The sequence below is a fragment of the Trachemys scripta genome, chromosome 1 (genome assembly GCF_013100865.1).
Source record: "Trachemys scripta elegans isolate TJP31775 chromosome 1, CAS_Tse_1.0, whole genome shotgun sequence".
Taxonomy (NCBI): domain Eukaryota; kingdom Metazoa; phylum Chordata; order Testudines; family Emydidae; genus Trachemys; species Trachemys scripta.
This window is the reverse complement of record NC_048298.1, coordinates 219,706,180-219,726,799: the sequence shown is the minus strand read 5'-3', so window position 1 is coordinate 219,726,799 and position 20,620 is coordinate 219,706,180. Positions and strand designations below refer to the sequence as shown.

At 39.9% G+C, this 20,620-nt stretch overlaps 1 protein-coding gene across 5 annotated transcripts in view; it reads left to right on the top strand.

The window, feature by feature from the left end:
* Window positions 1-20,620, top strand: part of STS (steroid sulfatase) — a 169,739-nt gene that overhangs the window by 62,607 nt on the left and 86,512 nt on the right. For all 5 annotated transcript variants that reach the window (XM_034757391.1, XM_034757375.1, XM_034757383.1 and 2 more), the window contains one exon: window positions 4,566-4,702. In XM_034757391.1, the coding sequence (XP_034613282.1) occupies window positions 4,566-4,702 (137 nt within the window). The remainder of the gene's footprint in view (window positions 1-4,565; window positions 4,703-20,620) is intronic.

The window sequence follows — 20,620 nt, the reverse complement described above, 5'->3', positions numbered from 1 at the left end:
GCTCCGGCCCAAGGATGTTGAATATATGTAACTGTGTGGCAAAATTTGGCCAGCAATATTTTTAATATGATGCATCAGCTGGAAAGTTTGTAGCTTGTCTTTCAGATTGCAGGTTGATTTGGAAGTCATTGGGAGGAAATAAAATGGAGCCTGTGATGTCATATTTACATTCATTTGCCAGTTTTGAATAACACTCACACCTACAAAGTGTGAGCCCCCATTTGCTGCTCTACTACAGTGGCATTAGGCTAATACTGTTTGCCACACTGGACATATTTGTGGTGACAATCAATGATGCTGATGCACAAAAAGAAGTAATGAAAAGACGGGTAGGTTGCTTTCTGTGGCATTCACAAGGCAATAAATGGGAGAGGGAGAATTATGGAGCTGAATCTCATTTTTTGCTAAGTGTAAAAGGGGGCTATAAAGTAGGGGTACAACTTAGACCCACATGAAGGCCTAGAGCAAACTAAAAAGACCTTAGTGTCAATAAGAATCAGGCCCTACAACAGAGAGAATAAAAGAAATATGTAGATGATATCACAAATAGCTAAGTATAGATTTAATAATGTCTAATGACATATTTATATGGCTTCTCTTTACTGAATTGGAATGATTGCATGTTTCATGTCAACATAAAAATTTCTTGCTGTACTTTCAGCAAAGGAAATTTAGATATGTTGAAACTGAAAGCTCTCTCTTAGCATGCATACAGAATAGCGGCAATAAATTTTCAAAGGAGATTTGACTGAAGTGCTCCAGTTAGTAAAATAGGAGTTAAATTGTTATTGTCAAATCTCCCTCCCACCTACTAGCTGAGATGCCATTCCATTTTTAAGGTTGCAGTAGAAGCAGTCAGTATTCTCCTCCAAGAGGCTTGGCATGAAATAAATGACTGTCTTTAAAAGATCAAAGGCTATTAATAGGCAAGACTCCTCTTCACCTGACAGACAGCTGTCAGTCAGAGCTTGTCAATTTGAGCTGCAAACTGTAAGAAGGAAATTTTGTTAACCCAGTAACATACCTAAACCACCGCCCGCAGCTGGAATACCAAATGTTATGCTTATTGCTGAAAGCATCTAGAAGGGCCTTTCTGAAACCTTAGCGCAATTAACAGACCAGGATGGGAGTGGGGGAGTGAGTGACCACAAGGAGCAAACATGACCCTGTGCCCTCCTGACTTGAGCTTTTTCTGAAGCATGTTGTTTTGCGAGATGGAAAGTCTGGCAATAGTTAACTATTGCTAAGTGAGATAAAGCTGGTTACCTGATGGAAGGCTACACACTACAGGCTGGAAAACTCCATACTTAATTTAGCTTCTGCTCAGCCATTGTTTTTTGTTAATAAAAAAGCTATGTAATACTAATAAATTGGATATAAAAAGAGAAGAAATCTGAGCTTGATGGACACTTGAACATCTGTCAAGTTCCCCTGCAGACAGAAGCTGGCCACCAGATATCTACAGTTATCCACTTGAGACCTCTGCAAGACCCTGGGTGAATATGAATCTGGGGGTAATTTGGGGTGCTCTAGTAACCTATTGGACATGTGTATGTGCTGGAGACTAAATAAAGTAGAGCACTTTTGTTTGCCTGCTTGCATCAACTATCTATCAGCTGGATGGCTGGGTCCCCATTGATTTATTTCCTGCCACCGCCTTGCAAAGAGTAAAGTTATCAAGAGCTTTGGGTTCAGCAAAACCTTTGGTAACAAAACCAGTGAAATGATTTTGAGTATACCTCTTCATGAAAGTTAGATTTTTGTCATAGTGGCATTTTTTTAATATTATTTATTTTACAACTGTCATCTCATGAAAATAAGCACTTGTTACAGATGCGGTGATGCTCACCTTTAACAGTATTGATGTAAATGTATCTGTAGCAATTCTGCTATGTTGTTAGAAAGTGACAGTTTGTATGCAATTTAAGTTATCTCTGATACTAATAGTTGAAAATCTATTTTTAAGTGATGGGAAGAATATATGAGAAATTGTGTTATTCCCAGTTTATGGTAATCTTTTTTTTTTTTTTTTTGTGACTTCTCCTTTCCCAAATAATCTCCCAGGCACACATCCTCAAAGATATTTAGGTGCTTAACACCTACTGAAATAATCTGAGTGAGGCACCTAAATACCTTTGAGTATCTGTGCCTAATTAGAGCTGAACAGATAAAAATCTAATATAAAATAAATCATCTGCCTGGTAGAAGTATTTAACTAAAGGACAAACCATATTTTATTAGAAATGTTGCAGAAACTTTTAAAACATCACTTAAGATTGGGTCTTGCCTACTATAGGTAGCCCTTAATGATTTGCCCATACAGAGCATAGATGAGATAATATCATAAACCTAAACAACAAATAATTAACCTTGAAATGCAAGTTGAAATAGGTTTGTTTTCTCTTAAACCTTAAATGCTGACATGCTCTAAGAATTTTTAATTTGACTTGAAAGAGTCTCCTAAAATAATTTGAAGTTACATTAATTAAATATTCTGTTAACATGAGACTTCGTTTATATTCTAGCAAATTCCAACAAGTCATAAGGATAAGAGTGACATTCTATACCTTGCAATACATTGATCTCTTATAAAAAAAACATTTTTCTTTAGGGATATTTTTGCTCACAAAGTTTATCCATCATTTTATAAAATTAGTAAAAAAATATAAGCCAATATAAACATAGACAGAGAGAGAAAATGAGAACCAAAGACCCAAATTGTCCCCTCCCACAAAACCTATAAGACAACTGGGAAGTGTAGTCCATCTAGGAAACCTGGCCTATAGCGTAGAATCTGAATTACATGACACATTTGAGTTATCACTCCCAAGGCATCATGGCATATTTCCAAAGCATTGATATATAATTTTTTTCAGATGAAAGGTGTTCAGCTTTTCAACAAAACATCAACATTTTCTTCAGAAAGCAGACATTTTTATGAGGAAAAATTCATCTAGTCCATAAATCAAATTTCCATCAAAAACAGTTTTGATGGGAAACTTTTGATGAGCTCTGGCCAATGTGTGCTCATAGAATTAAGACTGGATGTTTCTTCTAAAAGATATACTCTGGGAGTTATTTTGGGCAAGTTCTACTGCCTGTGATATACAGGAGGTCAGACCAAATGATCACAGTGGTCCATTCTGGCCTTGGAATCTATGAATTCTTGGCCTGCAGAAGGGAGAATTTTTACCACAGATCTCTCATGGAAACAGCCACAGCCAACGGGAAGGGAGTGAAGTGGACAGATAAATAAATACACGCGAATAGTTTATTTGTTTTTCTTTAGAATGATTTATGGGTATTATAGCAATTCGTTTCAACGATGGGCTTTTCACAGGTTTTACAGGCCCTTTAGGGCTGAAAAAAAGAATCTTCCTAGTTCAAAGGTTAAAAGTTTATTGCAGTGTTTTCCTTACCTCATGTCCAAGTTTGGCTTTCTGGCTCAGCACGTTAATATTGTATTTTGTTGTTGGGTTTTTGTTTGTTTGTTTGTTTGTGGGGGGTGTTGTTTTTAACCACCAGAAGTTCAATAAGTACAAACAGTATGGAATGGTGTAATGTACAACAGAAAAAAACTGCTCTGACCTGTGTGTTGCAAGGTGCCAGTCTAGACACACTGTACCCTAGCTGCTCTTATGGTTCAGCTGAAATTTACAGTGTGTGGAATATCATAACAATAAGCTCAACTAGTCATTGTTAATACTCTGAGTAATGTCCCCCACACTAGGATTGTAATGCAAAAATCCATATTTATCTAAGCTTTCCCTTCACAGCCTTCTGGATTAAGCCATATATATTGTCAGATCCCATGAAGAGCAAAATTGAAGCTCTGTTGTTGCTGTTGTGGGGGGTTATTTTTTCCTTTTTTTATTAGAGAATAATCCATTGAGGAAATGGCTTGAAATGAATGGAGAGTGGATATTGTTACAAGAGAAAAAATATTTTTTCTACCTCTCTATATATTAGGCATAACTTTTGTAATGCTATTGTGTTTGGTTCCGGGTGATAGCTATATATTTTTGGTCCCTATTGCTCATGCTAACCCTGTTAGTTGTTAAATGTCCATATGTTGAGTTTGCCAAGAAGAAAGCTGGCTAAGCATGTTTGGTTTGGGGATTGTATATCTTTTAAACTATGCATTGTTCTAGTGCTTCCTGGTGAGGTCAGAGAGAGCCTGAATTAGTAATAACGTGCAGAAAGAAAGGCAAGTGGCTAGGCACTTTTAGTGCCTGACTCTGTACAGTGGTTGTGCCAGTGTTTTTTAAACAGGTATAACAACTAAAAATCCAACAGAAGGGTTAACTTGTCTGTATTTCTTATCTTCAGTACAGTATGTATTAAGAGTGGCATTTCTAACACGAGATTCAGTATTGCTCTATAAATGATTTTGTTAGTCCTTCCCCTATATAATATTTCTTGTTCTATAGAGCATGCATGTAGAAAAACTTCATTGTTAGAAATGTTGCTAAAATTTTATTGGTGTCCAAGTGACTTACTTTGGGGGAGGGGGTTATTTTATTTTATTTTATTTTATTTTTTTCATTTATTTTTATTTATTTCAGGAACACTGATGCACCATTTCTTCTTTTCCTGTCCTACCTTCAAGTCCACACTGCTCTATATGCATCAAAGGATTTCAAAGGAAAGAGCAAACATGGCTTATATGGGGATGCTGTAGAGGAAATGGACTGGAGTGTAGGTATGTTGCACATTTATCTTAAATGAGTTTAAAAATTTTCACAGATGTTTCTTTAATCTTCATTAGAAATTTGTGACGATTCCACTGCATGCAAAATCTGCTCTGGTAAGGGGAAGACTAAACAATTACTATGTATTAATACTGATTCCTTAGATGCTGTGTCATGCTCAGATGCTATTGATACTGTGTCCCCCTTGGTATCATATGAAGTCAGTATAAATTCTGCATGCTGCAAGTCATCAGAGGGAAAGCTGAGTTAAGGAGACTTCATAGGGCTGTCATCAAAAGAACTAACGATAAAATAACTGCAAAGTCTTAATATGTACTGTTATTGTTAATTCTTAGTAAGCACAATATATAATTATTCCGTATTGGTGAAATCAGTCAAGTAGGGTCCACTTCTCTGGGCACAATACAGCTAAAAGGCAAATAAGTCACCTCTCAAGGCACAAACCCTCTGATGTCGCAGAGTACAGTAGGTTATCAAATTGTTCAATGGGCCTGCTTTATTTCTAGGCATTTTGGAATGACTCTCCATTTCTAGAGGTAATCACCTGTGAAAACAACTCTCAGTTCATACTTGAAACAATCAGGCGAAAGTAGAACAGTACTAAAAGATAATGAACATCTTGCATTCCTCCTCCCTACCTGACCCAAGCCAATTCTGGTTTTAGTAAAGCCAAGTAAAAAATTACTTTCTTCAAATAAGCAATATTTACTAAATTACTATAAACAGACTTTCATCTCAATATTAGATGCATGCTTAATAATACGCTTTCAAACAATGTATTTTGATTGCAAGCATGTAGAGTTCAACTCCATACACATTTCTATTCATCTTATCAAGAAATTCTGACTACAAATAGCAAGGGATGAATGGGCTGCAGTGATTGTTCAGCAAGGTACATAAAGGGATTTGTAATATAAATAAGGTAATATTGGAATAGATAGGTAAAAAACATGGAAGTTGTGAAGCATTTTAAATGGGACAAGTATCCTTCTTATATGCAACTAGACCTCAAAAACTGTTCGCTATATGAAGTTTATTCAAGTGAGGGAGACTTGCACTGAATCTTTCTTATGCCCTCAATTTTCACCACTCCTCCTGGTGCTTTGGTAATCACTATGACTAAGTTGGTTGTTTACTACAATCTTAGCATGAGACTGCCATATGTTTGGTGAACATTCATGTTGTCATGCCCTCCAAACCATTAGCATGTCTGGGACATCATGTCTTTTCCTCTACCTCTGCTTCCAGTTTGGGATCGTCATACACAGTGGTAAGGATTAGGCAAATCTAATTCACTACTCGTTACTTCCAATCATTACCTCAGCTTAACTTTGTTCACCTGTTGAGACAGTTTACAGTTGTGGCCACTGAATACAAGCAACTAGTTGGAGACAAAAGCAACAGACTAGCTGTTCCTGAAGCACTAGTATTGTAGAGTTGTTTGTAGATTGAGTGTCACTACTTATATTCAGGTACCACTGGACTCTCAGGAAATACTTTAAACATACCAAGCAGCAAGTTGCAACATCAAAAAGATATAGTTAAAATAATTTGGCATATACCAGATAGCCAGGATCTGGTTTTATTCTCCTAGATGTTTTGAATCAGATGTACTCCATATTAAACAGAGATAGTTCCAGTCATGAGATAGTAAGCAACCTCTGTTCTTCCTCAGACTATATTTCACTTTTCTTTTTTTTCTTTTCTTTTCTTTACAATATGTCATAAAAGGATGTGTAGCAGCAGAGCTACACACCCAGGGCCAGATCCTCAATTAGTGGAGCTCTGCCAGTTTATCCCAGCTGAGGATCTGGTCCCACAGTCTGGCTGTTTGGTGAGAGTGATTTGTTCTCAGGTTGCGTATTTGCTCCAAATGAAAAAGGAAAATTTTAAGTTCTTACGGATACATTCTCTTCCATAATTACAACTATAAAGAAAAGAACTGGTGCTGGGATTTTCAAAGGAGCCTGAGGTAGTTAAGTACCCAACTCCCATGGAAATAGGCACCTAACTCCCCTAGGCTCCTTTAAAAATCAAAGCTTAAATGCCTGTGGGTAAGAATAGGTCTGACAAACTAGACATTTAATGTATTGCTCACATCAGTGGCCAGCACACCGACTTTGATTTCTACTCAGGTACCTCTTCAGCATCTGTACTAGGAAATACAAACAATATTACCTGGAACAGCTGGCCTGAAAAAGTGCAAATTTCCCTTTAAGGGAAGTGTGATCCTCTGTCGACCAAACATAAGTAACTAGCTACACAAGAAAAATACAAATTGGGCAGGGGGGACCATAGAAATGTCAACTTGACATGAAGGGTTGATTCACAAAAGGACTTAGGCACCTAACTGCCACTTTAAGTACCTACATCGCAGAATCAGGCCCCACTAGGATTCACAAAGCCCCCGCTTAGGTGCTACCAAACACTGTAGACTTCTAAACTCAGTCGACACCCAATTTTTTGCTGTAAAATTTCCCTAAGTGCCTATGTTTCTTCTGTTCATGCACACTGCAATCCCATGCCAGTTATCTGGATGCCTAAGTCCCAGTGTGATGCATGAATCGGGGAAAGATAGGTGTTCCTCCACTTAACTTGCCAGCAAGACCCCATCTGGTAAGCATGCTCCGAACTCACCTACTCGATCAGGCCCCTGTAAATGACATGCTTACACAAAACAGCCAGGGCGGAGGTGGACCTCCCTCATAACTTTTAATCCAGTGGTTAGAGTACTAATGTGGGTTGTGAAAGACTCATGGTTCAAGTCTCAACTTTGCTGGAGGGGAGAAGGAATCTGAACTGGGGTGTACGACATCTCCAGTGAGGGCCTGAATTGTAGGGCTATGAGATATTCCTAAGTGGGACTCCCTCAGTCTCTTCTGTTGAAGCTGTTCCACTGTGGATAAATCATTTAAGAAAAACTGAAGCAGGGGAATTGGATCCTGGTTTCCTTTCTCCCAGGTGAGTTCTCTATCTACCATGCTACAGAGTCATTCTCATGCTTGCTGCTCTCTCTCTCGTCCAATGACTCCTTCAGTATTTGTCCACAGTGGAACAGCTTCAACTGGAAAAATTGAGGGAGCAACCCTTCTTCCCCCATCAGAATATCTTATAGCCCAGTGGCTAGGGTATTCATCTGAGAGGTGGCATGTTCCAGTTCATATCCCTTTCTCTCCTCAGGGCTTGAGTATCCTAGCCACTGGCCTAAAAGTTGTCTCCCTCACCATCATGTGCCTAACTGTCTTTGTGAATATAGCCCAAAATCTTTAAATTAAAAAGTAACCTAATTATAGCCGGGCAAATAGAAAGTATAGAAAACCACATTAGAGCACTTAACTTGAAACTGGACACACCACCCTCAGTTGAGTACTTGAGAAACATTTTGCTTTTAGTCTTCAACACGGTCATCCATGAGCTGTTCAATGTGGGGAAATGTCACAGAAAATCTTTGTTGGTGGGTAATGAGAAAGTGCGAACAGCTGTACTGCAGTTGTGACTGTCAGATTCCAGAGATTAAGAACTTGTGTCAAAAGCAGAAGCATGAAGGTGAATGAAAATTGTTCCCTGATTTTTTTGAGCCCAGTAATCAGGTCAAAAAGAAGGATTTCGCTTTCATAAAGTACTTAAAGTAAGGAGAAGGCTTCTTAGTTGTGTCTATCCAGAGTGAGAATCTTCAATTAAGGAAAACTCTCCATTTTTTGAGACTTAATCACCTAACCAACTCTTAAAATAAATAGAGAGAGTTTTCCTTCTTAATTTTAGCAGGGAAGTTGACACAAAAGCAGGTGGATGAAATACTTTAAAAAAAATTATGTTTGAGGCATGTTAAATTGATACTTGAGGATTATGATTACAATCCATGTCCCAAATACTAAGTACAAGCTCACAGGATAAGCTTTAGGATCCTGTATTTCGACTGCTCATGCATGTTTCATGTGTATATAACAGCATTCAGTGCTTAAAGAGTTCACAGTTTTAATGCTGCTTCATATGACACGCCTTGCAGGGTTATTTTCTGACTAGTTAACATTTTAAATTTGTTTCAGTGTAAGATAAGTACCTTATTATTTATATTAATGATAGTTAATAGTTGAAGCAGGTGAAATAACCTCCCACTGTAAAAATGAAGGGAGATGAAGAGACTATAATCCCTTTTTCTTGCTGTTACTTTTTTTAAATAACATAGTAGTGGATTTAATGTGGAAGTCTGAATGAATATGTGCTGAAATTATTTATGATAAAAATTAAACCACACAAATATAATCACTACAAAGAGTTCTGGAGCCCCCTATAGCCTTATGTTACAGCTGTGTGAAGACACACCTCTTCAGAGCTCTCTCTTCTGTTCTCCTTACAGTGTGTGTGTGTGGTGGGGGGGTTGCCTAACAGAGAGCCTTTTATTCACCTGTAGAACAATCAGTGCTACATAGTTCACACTTGAGGAAGAGCTAGAAAATGCTATCGATACTCTGTCACAAGCCAAACACCAGTAAGGTGTGGCCATTACATCGGGTGTCTTTATTATTATAAAGAGAATTCCATGAACTTTCCAATAACATGAAAAACAGAATCTCCCGTCCCTCACCATATTCCTAAGCAGATGTTGTCAACAAGGTGTACTTATGATGCTCATTAAGAAAGGGGGGAGGAAACAAACCATTTTGGACATGAAGTTTCTGTTTGGGAATCTCCTTAACAGTGTGGATAGTTAGTGTAGAAGAGAAAATAGGTGAGTCTCACCTACAGTCAGATCACATTTAGAAATGAAGATTTCTGGATGTGATAGGATTCAAATTTGGAAAAGCCTTTGGCTGACTACAGATAGATACAAGCAAGATACTTATATTACCCTATGATGGTGACAAGCCGTGGACATGATTTTACTGTCTTGGACAGTCTTGCCCTACTGAGCGATGTTGGTATTTTCTTGTTGTATGCTAAGTAAATGGTGGTATGTCAGAAGTATGGGCAAAATTTGATAAAGGGGCATGTAGGAGAATCAAGGAACAAGATTTTCAAAAGTGTTTAATTATTTTGGGTGCCGAGCTTGAGACATCTGAAAATGAGTCTGAAAGTGCTGAGCTTCTACCCAAGCACTTTTAAGATGTTCCTCACTGAACCACCAAAACTTAAGGCACTCAGAATGACTGGGGTGAAATCCTGGCCCCATTCATACCCATTTGAAAATCATAGCAAATATTTTATGGTCTGACTACCCAATATCACCAGGTGTGTTACCAAAATTCAGAGCTCAAATGCCATGAACGTAATATGGAGAAACTTTGGACTTCAGAATCATACTTACTATATAGGCTTTATAGAGCATGAGTCCTAACACTGACCTTTCCTGCTGTATAAAGTCCAGAAAAGGAGTTTAAATGAAGCAGTTAAAAAGCATGCTGCAAATGTTACCCCTGTCCTTGGAAAAAGTAGTTTACAAAAGTATGATTCCATTTTGCTTATTTTTACTAAGAAAGTGAGGCATTTGAGACTGAAGAATAGTCTGACATTATTATTATTATCCTGTAAGTTTGACTCATAGCTGAGCAAATAGTAAAGTCAACAATAGCATCTGTTGGCTATTAAACCCAAGACAATGATTTCATAAATAAGCCCTTTGACCAGTTTGAGCATTGGCCTGCTAAATCCAGGGCTGTGAGTTCAATCCTTGAGGGGGCCATTTAGGGAACTGGGGTTAAAAAAAAAACTGTCTGGGTATTTGTCCTGCTTTGAGCAGGGGGTTGGACTAGATGATCTCCTGAGGTCCCTTCCAACCCTGTTGTTCTATGATTCTATTTAGATATGTGACTTGTTAGGGCAAAATTGAGATGAAGTGATATAAAAATATGGGTGTGATTTTCATGAATAAGGGTGCATTTTACTTTTTTAAAGCTTCACAACATTCAAGAATATAGTCTCTTGTCTCATATATTTATAGGGGACAATTCACTTTGACCTCTGCATAACACAGGCCATAGAATTTGTTTCACTAAAACTTGCCTTCTCAAAAGATATCCACTCTTGATTTGCAAACCTCAAGAGACGGATAATCCACCACTTCCCTTGTTAGTTTGTTCCAATGGTTAATAATCCTCCCTGTTTAAAAAAATTGTGGTACAAAGTCTTGTGGCCTGTTGGATTTACCATTTAGCCTAGATGACCATCAGTGTCTAGAAATACATTCTTCCACTTCCAGCTTGTTAGGAAACTTCTCCCCCTTCTTTGCTGGTGAGGATCTGATCACAGTGGTTTATATTCTTATCACTTCCAGACTGGATTACACACTGGGTCTGATCCTCAGCATAGCACCATTAACTTCAGTTGTCTTCAGACCAGCTGAGGATCTACTCCAAAGTGTATGGGTCTGAAAGTGGAAGCAATGCTCAATGCAAAATTTCTCAGGTTACCTCCTTAACAGGATGAGCTGCTGTGAGCATGTCACTCCAATGCCTTTATCTCTCCACTGGCTCACAGTCTGGTTTTATTGCCTGTTTGAAGCCTGATCTTTCAAAATATCTGTGGCTCAAGACACAGTTCCATTAGTGGCCTCATCCTCAGCCAAAGGAATCATCATGACCTTCCAAAGTAGTTGTGCTCCTCTGCAACAATGGAGATTATGGAGTCCACGAAGAAGCACAGAAGGGGAGAGCAGTTGAAGGTCTATGCAATAAACTGTCGACCTCGTTACCAAATTTATCTGTTATATACTATACTGATGGGCCTGCTTAAATAAAAAGTGTTAAAATAGGCATGTGATCCTCCCAAGGGCTTTCAATTACTGCAGCCACAAAGAGTGAGATGATAACTGCATATTTAAATAATGCTTTTCATCTGAAAGTGCTTGACAAACTTAAAAACAAATATACAAAAGTGTGTATCCAGCTATAGAATGAAATGCAACAGTTTGTAAGCACCGAGAGAATAATAGGTTTATAAGTAATAGCCAACATGGATTTGTCAAAAATAAATCATGCCAAACCAACCTATTTTTCTTCTTTGACAGGGTTACTGGCCTAGTGGATAGGGAGAAAACAGTAGATGTGATATAATATGATTTTAATAAGGCTTTTGACACAGTCCCACTTGAAACACTCATATGCAAATTAGGAAAATGTGGTGTAGATGAAGTTACTACTAGGTGGGTGAAAAACTGATTGAGAGACCATAATCAAAGAGTAATTATCAATGGTTTTCTGTCAAACTGGGAGCACATAGCTGGGGGGGTCATGCAAGAGTTTGTTCTGGGGATGGTATTAATCAATATTTTCATTCATGACTTGGAATGGGGAGTACGCTTATATAATCTGTGGATGACACCAAGGTCGGAGGGATTGCTAACTCTTTGGATGCCAGCATTAACATTCAAAACGGCCTTAACAAATTAGAAAATTGGTCTGAAATCAACAAGATGAAATTCAGTAAAGAAAAGTGCTTCACATAGGAAGGACAAATCAAATGTACAACTACAAGATGGGGAATAACTGGCTAGCTTGTAGTGCTGCTGAAAATGATATGGGGATTATAACGGATCATAGATTGAATATGGAGTTAGTAATGTGATGCAGTTGTGAAAAAGACCAATACCATTCTGTATTAACAAGAGTGTCATGTAAGACATGGGAGGTAATTGTTCTGCTCTACTAGGCATTGGTGAGGCCTCAGCTGGACTACTGTGTCCAGTTCTGGGCACCCCACTTTAGGAAAGATGTGGACTGTAGTGAGGCAGAGTGGCCTCCCTTTGCGCCTGAGAGCGAGGGTTCACTACACTCGCGTAGGTAGGCAGAGTCAAACCAGCCCTGCTCCCTGCACAGGAAGCAGAGAGGCGTGGTAGGAAGTCTCAGGGTTGGGCCCTGCAGCTCAGTTGGGCAGGAGCCAGGGAAGGAGGCAGATTCCCCAGCAGAACTCTGGACCTGAAACTGCACTGTGTAGCGCCCTGCTCCCCAGCCGTGGAGAGCAGTTATCAGGACTGCCATCAGCCACGTACCCTGAAGAGACTCATAGACTGTCAGGGTTGGAAGGGACCTCAAGAGGTCATGTAGTCCAACCTCCTACTCAGAGCAGGACCAATCCCCAGACAGATTTTTGCCCCAGATCTCTAAATGGCCCCCTCAAGGATTGAACTGACAGCCCTGGGTTTAGCAGGCCAATGCTCAAACCACTGAGCTATCCCTCCCTCCTGAGACAGAGGACCCTGGGACCACAAAGCCCTGCACCGAGACTGTGGTAGGAAGTAGCCAAGGGAAACCAGACTTTAGTCCAGTTGGGCTGCCAGAGAGCAAGTCAGCATGTTTTGGTGAGATCCCTACTGACCCAGTGGCAGAACCATTCACCATTGTTAGTACCCTGGGCAGGGACCCAGTGGAGTAGGATGGGCCTGGGTCCTCCTACCCGCCTGCCATCAACCCCACCCCTGATTTGGCGGCCTGCTTCCCCTTGGCTGGATATCCTGGTCCGTGTTTTTGACTTGCCCCGGCCAGAAGGCTGTGAGGCCCCCGACTTTGTTTGCTAGCTGCCTTATTCAGGAGGCCTAGGCTAAAGCCTGCTCCTTGCTGGGCCCCACCCAGAGAGCCAGAGCCCCAGACTGTTTGCTGGCTGCCAAGAGGCTCAGCCTAAAGACTGCTCATTGCTCTGCCTCTTCCAGAGGGTCTGAATCTCAGACTGTGATCACCATCTGCCCTAGCCAGGAGGCTTGGTCTAGAGACTGCTTACTGCTCTGCCCCACCCAGAAGCCAGAGCTATAGACTGCTAATTGTTGTTTGTTGCCTGACGCAGCGAGACAGATTGGCCTCCCTCCGAGCCTGAGACTGAGGGACCACTACATGGACAAATTGGAGAGCGTGCAGAGGAGAGCAACAAAAATGGCAATAGATTTAGAAATCCTGACCTACAAGGAAAGGTTAAACAAACTAGGCATGTTTAGTCTTGAGAAAAGAAGACTGGGGGGGACCGACCTGATAATCTTCAAATATGCTAAGGTGTGTTATAAAAAAGACCATGATCAATTGCTCTCTCTGGGTATGTCTACACTACAATTAGAAACCCATGTCTGTCCCATGCCAGCTGACTCGGACTGGGGCTGTGCGGCTGTTTCATTGCAGTATAGACTTCTGGGCTCAGGCTGCAATCTGAGCTCTGGGATTTCCCCACATCGCAGGGTCCTAGAGCCCAGTCCCTAGCCTGACCCCAGGAGTCTACACTGCAATTAAATAGCACTGCCGTCTGAGCCCAAATCACCGGGCACAGGCCAGCCACAGGTGTCTAATTGCAGTGTAGACATACCCTAACTCTCCTGAAGGATTGGGCTTAATCTTTAGCAAGGGAGATTTAGATTAGATATTAGAAAGTTTTCCCCTAACTATAAGGATATTTAAGCACTTCAATAGCATTCCAAGGGAGGTGTGGAATCCCTGCCATTGGAGGTTTATAAGAACAGGTTCAACAAACCTGTCAGGGATGGTCTAGGTATACTTGGTTCTGCCTCAGTGCAGGAAGCATGACTGGATGACCTGTTGAAGTCCCTTCTACATTTCTATGATCCTAAGGGCCTGATCCAAAACCCATTAAAGTTAATAGGAATCATATCCATTGACCCCCGTGGCTTTGGATCAGACCCAACTGTTTTATACTGCACAGCAAAGAATTACATCTTTGGAGAAGAAGAGAAAACTTTTGAAATTAGGATTGTATGAGAAATTTGGATAGGCAGAATACAATTAATGAAACTGGAATTTGTCCAGGTCACCAATACTAGGACAATCAGCAACACTCCTACTCTTATGAAAACTATCATGGAGTCTAAATGATCACAAATATTCTGGAGGGCAGAAGAGAGGCGCTTCTTGAGATGCTGAAATATGCTCTAATTCATCTGTTAGTGTCTTCCATATGTAGAGCAGCATATATGGTGCATCTGTCTTTTATTAATAGAAACCCTTTTTGCATTCTAGAAATCTTGTGCCGAAGTTATAAATGCTCAGATTTTTAAACTTGAGAGACTATTTCTAATGAGAAAGTCATCAAAGGAAAGCATCATTTTTTATTTTTAAATTACTCAGCACTGAAACTGCATTCCTAGGAAATATGTATATATATTTTAAATTTGCTATCCTATTTCTAGTATTAACTTTTTTTTATTCTTCTGGGAAATGGTATGACATTCAGCTAAACCTATTAAAACTGGCCCTTCAGTTAATCATAATATGTGAGCTGCTATTAGTGTGGCTCTCACAGCCATATTTTACTATGCAGGATTTGTATGCAATCAGCATTTATTTAGAATCCCACTCTATTAATTCCAATATGTGAAGGAATCATAAATCAGCAGTAAACTAGTGAACTCTGGATTATATTAAAAAGAAATAAAGATAGAGAATAATAATATGAGAAGCAAAAACAACACTCACTTATGCCCTAGAAAAAATGAATGAGGCACTCTTAATTTGTTGCTCTCAATTGTTTCCCTGTACAAGACTTCAGCATAGGGCTGTACGATAGGGGGCTAATTTTTCATTGTTTTGCATCTTCCGCAGTCATTTACACCTCCGCAAAGTGGATGTAAAGTGCTATTGAATCAGAATGGTAGCACAAAGTGAAAGGCAGCACACAGTCAGGGCCTGGATTATTAAATTCAGGCAGCTAATCAAGACTGAAGCACAAACAAAGCAGATTCAGGAAACTTAAAAGTGAGCCTGACAAACTTTAAGAGGATGACATATGTGATATAAGATACAGTTAACTTTGCATTTCTTGACTTTCTGTTGAGGTATGTCACAATCCTAACACAGATTGCCACAGAAACCACTAAAATTCTTTGGTGGGCCAGGCGGTATGACATTGACATTGGGTCCTGTCCCCAGAGGATGTGATGCAGGGTGGGTCATTCCTGCCTCGGGTGGAGGGGGGTTGAACAGTGAGTCTTCCATACACTCACCCAGCAGTGATGGCTTCTGTCCCATGGGGCTGAGCCCAGCTTCTTGCTTTGGCCCATTGGCTAGCACCACAGCATCACGTGATGCACACATCAGCATGCAGGGGGGGCTCTCCCCCTGCAACACCTTGTCCCTTCCTGGCCCTGGTGCCACTGGATTGCCTGCCCTGATCTGGGCTGTAATGGGCAAAATGAACTGATCTGATGGGCCAGATATGCCCCCCAGGCCACAGTTGGTCATCTCTGTTTTAGAAAATTAATTCAATTGTCATGAAAGGTGGTTGATTAGCATCTATAGGATATGGAATTTTTTTATCAGTCCACAAGAACAGATATGCTTTCGATAGTAAAGCGCTTCCCCACACTATTCTGCCAGTCTGCTTTTAACTTTAACATTGGAGGACTATTTCTAGGGCTGAGAAGGTAGTTAAGACTCTAGGCCTATTTAGTCTTTGGCATTGCTGGTGAAATTGTCAACAAGGATACGGCACAGACATTTAGCTTGGTGTCTTTTGAAGGGTGGATACCTTCCAAACAGATCTGGGCTAAGACCCAAAGTCATTTCATATGTCATCAAACAGTAATGACTTTTAGTCACTACTGACTGGGGCTGGATTTAAGAGGTGACTTTGTAATGAAAGACTCCACATCCCATTTCCAGTGTGATAAACCTCCTGAGTCATCTAATTCCCACTTAAATGCAGGTTTTTATAAGTAACATCTTTGTACAAAATAAAACTCTGCTGAAAACATTATTTAGAAGATTATAAAGCACATAGGTAGCCACTTCTATAGTATTTTTTTAATCAGTCAAGTTTAATGATGTTGATTAACATTCAAGTAGAGTACTATATAATGTAAAACTCCTTTATAATGCACCAGATGCTTGCATTTGAAATTACACCATGGAAGAAATTTGCTGTCAGATGCTGTAGAGGCTTCATCAGCAACCAGTAGAGAAGGGGTTAATCTATGCCAGCACAAAAAGTTTTTGTGACTAGTGCATTTTATTTTGCAAACAAAATTTGTATCACTTCCAAAATTATATTTCACCCAAAGTTATGAAGCCCTGAAAATTGGGCCTCATAAAAGAAACACCGAGAGAATGTATTTTGTAGACTTGTGAACGGAAATGCTGCAATCAGCTAGAAAATTAACATTACTCTTGAGAAGATCTGAAGTTTCCGTAACAAGAAAAAAAAGCAAATGCTTGTATTAGGCCACCTAGGGATAAAAGAAACCCAACAACTCCACAAATTCCTCTCCAAACAATAAGGATGCAAAATTTTGCAATCAACAACTTTCTACCACCCACACGTCTTCACAGAGAAGTAAGTTTTCCTCCTTACTTTTAATCAATCATTGAGTTGAAATAGTAGGATATTGATGCTTGCTTAAAGTGAACGGGAAAACTAATTACGAATGGCAATCAAGATAACAAAGACAATCTTGGCCTAAATTTACCACAGGATCTTTGCTGGCTTCTGCATATATCTTGACGGAGGCTGCTAGTGGTGCAAGTTCTATTTGGGGGAAAGTTGTAAACAGAGAGTTTGGAGGGGGATAGTACTACCCAAAGAGTGTGAAGAATATATAACCAGAGCAGCTGGGCATGTGACGATCCAGTGCCTCACCTTAACAGATTCTTTAGCAGGGATTGTTTGAAACTGTCATTAAATCTGTTCTGTCTCAGCAGAAACTTTGCAGGAAAGCATTAAGGATGAGTCCCCTATCCAGTGCAAGGAGCCAGGCTGGCACAGGAAGATGTGATTTATATCTCACTATGCCAGCTTTGGTGAATGTGCCTCTTGTGAAGATGAAACCGCTCAGCATTGACTATGAACATGGTTTTATGATCCTTTTTCAACATCTGGACATCAAGCAATATCTATTTAGGTATTTATAGCTCACATAATCATTACATAAAGAATGTAGTTGAATAGTGAGGGATATTGATGATATAATTTACATCACTTTGTATGAGAAAGAAGCCCAAATTTGAAACAAAGAATCACAGAAACTAGAGATGGACAGACTTATTAAGGCATTTCATCCATATTCCTTATAGTGCAAGATACTGCCTGTAATGGCTTGTCCAGGACTCCTGGAGATCTAGTACAACCTATAAATAATTAAACACAAAAAGGACATTAAAAGAACATTAAGTCAAGCACTCAAAAGTTAGGAAATGCCAAAAGTGAGGTTGCCTGTGCAACCTTATTTCAGCTATCTTGTGTGTATACATTATGACACAGTGTTTACTTATGTTATCAAATATATTTTGTCCACAGGACCCACCTAATCCAGTGCTCAGGATGGACTATGCTCACTGAATGAGCAGCTATTCAATATTTTGTTTTCTCCTCGTTGTTGAGCATGTGGTCTTATTTACTGCACAATAGTCACAACCTCTTCTGAATACAGAATTGTTAATTTCTTCGTGGACTTTTCTGTGGCTCACATCATTATAATGTCTGAGTGCTTCACAAACAAATTAATTAATTTTCCTAACACTCCTGTGGAATGAGGGAATATTACTACTCCCATTCTACTGATGGGGAGCTCAGGCACATTAAGGTAACAAGCATCCATTAATTTTGTGTGTCTAGTTTGAGACACCTAAAACCTGATATGCACAATGGATCCTATCTCTCCAGTGAGGATGAACCAGAGAATGCATATCATGCATTGCTCTGTACTAGCTTCTGATCCGGTTCAAAGTCCTGATCTCCAGAGCTCTTAATGGGGAGGGAACAATCTGTCTTAATAGACATCTTTTTTTTCTGTAAAAAGAAGAACAGGAGTACTTGTGGCACCTTAGAGACTAACAAATTTATTAGAGCATAAGCTTTCGTGGACTACAGCCCACTTCTTCGGATGCATATAGAATGGAACATATAATGAGGAGATATATATACACACATACAGAGAGCATAAACAGGTGGGAGTTGTCTTACCAACTCTGAGAGGCCAATTAATTAAGAGAAAAAAAACTTTTGAAGTGATAATTAAGCTAGCCGAGTACAGACAGTGTGATAAGAAGTGTGAGAGTACTTACAAGGGGAGATAGAGTCAACGTTTGTAATGGCTCAGCCATTCCCAGTCCTTATTCAAACCGGAGTTGATTGTGTCTAGTTTGCATATCAATTCTAGCTCTGCAGTCTCTCTTTGGAGTCTGTTTTTGAAGTTTTTCTGTTGTAATATAGCCACCCGCAGGTCTGTCACTGAATGACCAGACAGGTTAAAGTGTTCTCCCACTGGTTTTTGAGTATTTTGATTCCTGATGTCAGATTTGTGTCCATTAATTCTTTTGCTAGAAGAGCCTTCTGAGGCTATGTCTATACTACACATCACTGGCGATGGTATGACTTGTAAGTGTAACTATATTATGCAGTGAGAAGCACTGTGGTGTGTAGCTACCTGTGTCAATGAAAGGCTGTGCGGAGGGAGGCACCAAGGAAAAGTTTTGTAGCTCCCAGCTGACAGAGCCTTTCACTATGGCAAGGAAAGGCTCAATCTTTCCCTGCTGCCTCCCACCTGTCAGAACTTTTTCCTGCTGCCAGAGTCTCTCCCTGTGATGGGGAGGGGCTCCAGCAGTGGGGAGCTGCCAGAGCTTTTCCCCACTGCCTCCCTTTTGCCAGAGACTTTCCCCACTGGGGGATTCTTTTCCTGTGGAGAGGAAAGGCTCCAGCAGTGGGGAAGTGGTGGGACACTACACTGCTAAAAATATCAGTATAGACAGGAAGGCACAGCTTGGGCGAGTACAGAACATGTATGCTAAGTTCTGGCATACATACCCACACCCTTCAGGTGTGTCTTTCTTTACTTTACTTGCCTAACCCATGCCTCATCAGCTACACTGCTATTTGTACCCAGGCAGGGGTGGTGGAGAGGCATTACATGAGTATGTACTCCAGATGTTCCTGAAAGACGCGTGCAGTGTAACAGTGTGCCTTTTTGCCATTTTGAGGACTTAATGGAAGAGACCTATCTCTGTGTACAAAGTTTTCCTTCAATAACAGAGCTGTAACAGAGCAAGCCATGCCCTCTGGGAACACAACCTCCAATGGAAAATAATTAGGGTAGGGCTGGTGAGTTTGGGTCTTTTGAGGAAGAATCAGTATGAATCTCACGTTTGTACACGGGATCTAGACGCTATGGAGAAAAGTGCATTATAGATGCATACAGACTGGACCCATCTGAAGTGTGGTGATATCCCAGCATGACAAACATCTTGTCAGGCCTTCTCACTTGATTCCCCGTCCCCTCACACACCCATCCTTTTTCTTCTGTCTCAGAATAACCTTCACTTTACTTTACGTTTACTTGGAGAAGGAGGATGGTTCAGTGGTTAGGGCACAAGCTGGGGATTTGAGAAACCTGCATTCAGTTCCTAGACTTCATGTATGACTTTGGGTAAGTCTCTCTGTGCCTCAGTTCCCCATCTATAAAAATGGGACTAATGCCTGACAGGGTTGTTATGAGGCTAAATACAGTAAGGATTGGGGTATGCTTAGCTTCAATCATGGGCTTCATATAAGTATCTTAGATATATTTTTTTAATTGACTCTGTTTTAATTTCTAAAGCAGACTGGAATTTAAAAACAAAGGAGGACAGCATCAATCTGAGGAATAGTATAAAACTTAGAAGTGCTTTAAGCTGAAAGAAAATTAAAGGATGGCATGCTCGTTAAATATAAACTTCTGTTTTTCTGCAAACCCACGCATAACTTGATCCTGGCTGTTTAAAAAAAATAACACAGGATGTCTCGGCCTTTGTAGCAAAACTATACAAAATACCAGTTTTGACTAGTTAAAATAGCTAGTTTGACAGGTACCGGTCTGCTCGTTATCCAGAATGGAATAGATTTTTGACATCAGAAAGCTGTAGAAATGTTAAACAAGTTATCAGTCAGTAAGGTTTCACATACTGTTTTCTTATTTACAATATAATATGAACAGATGTAATTTGTCCCTGTCT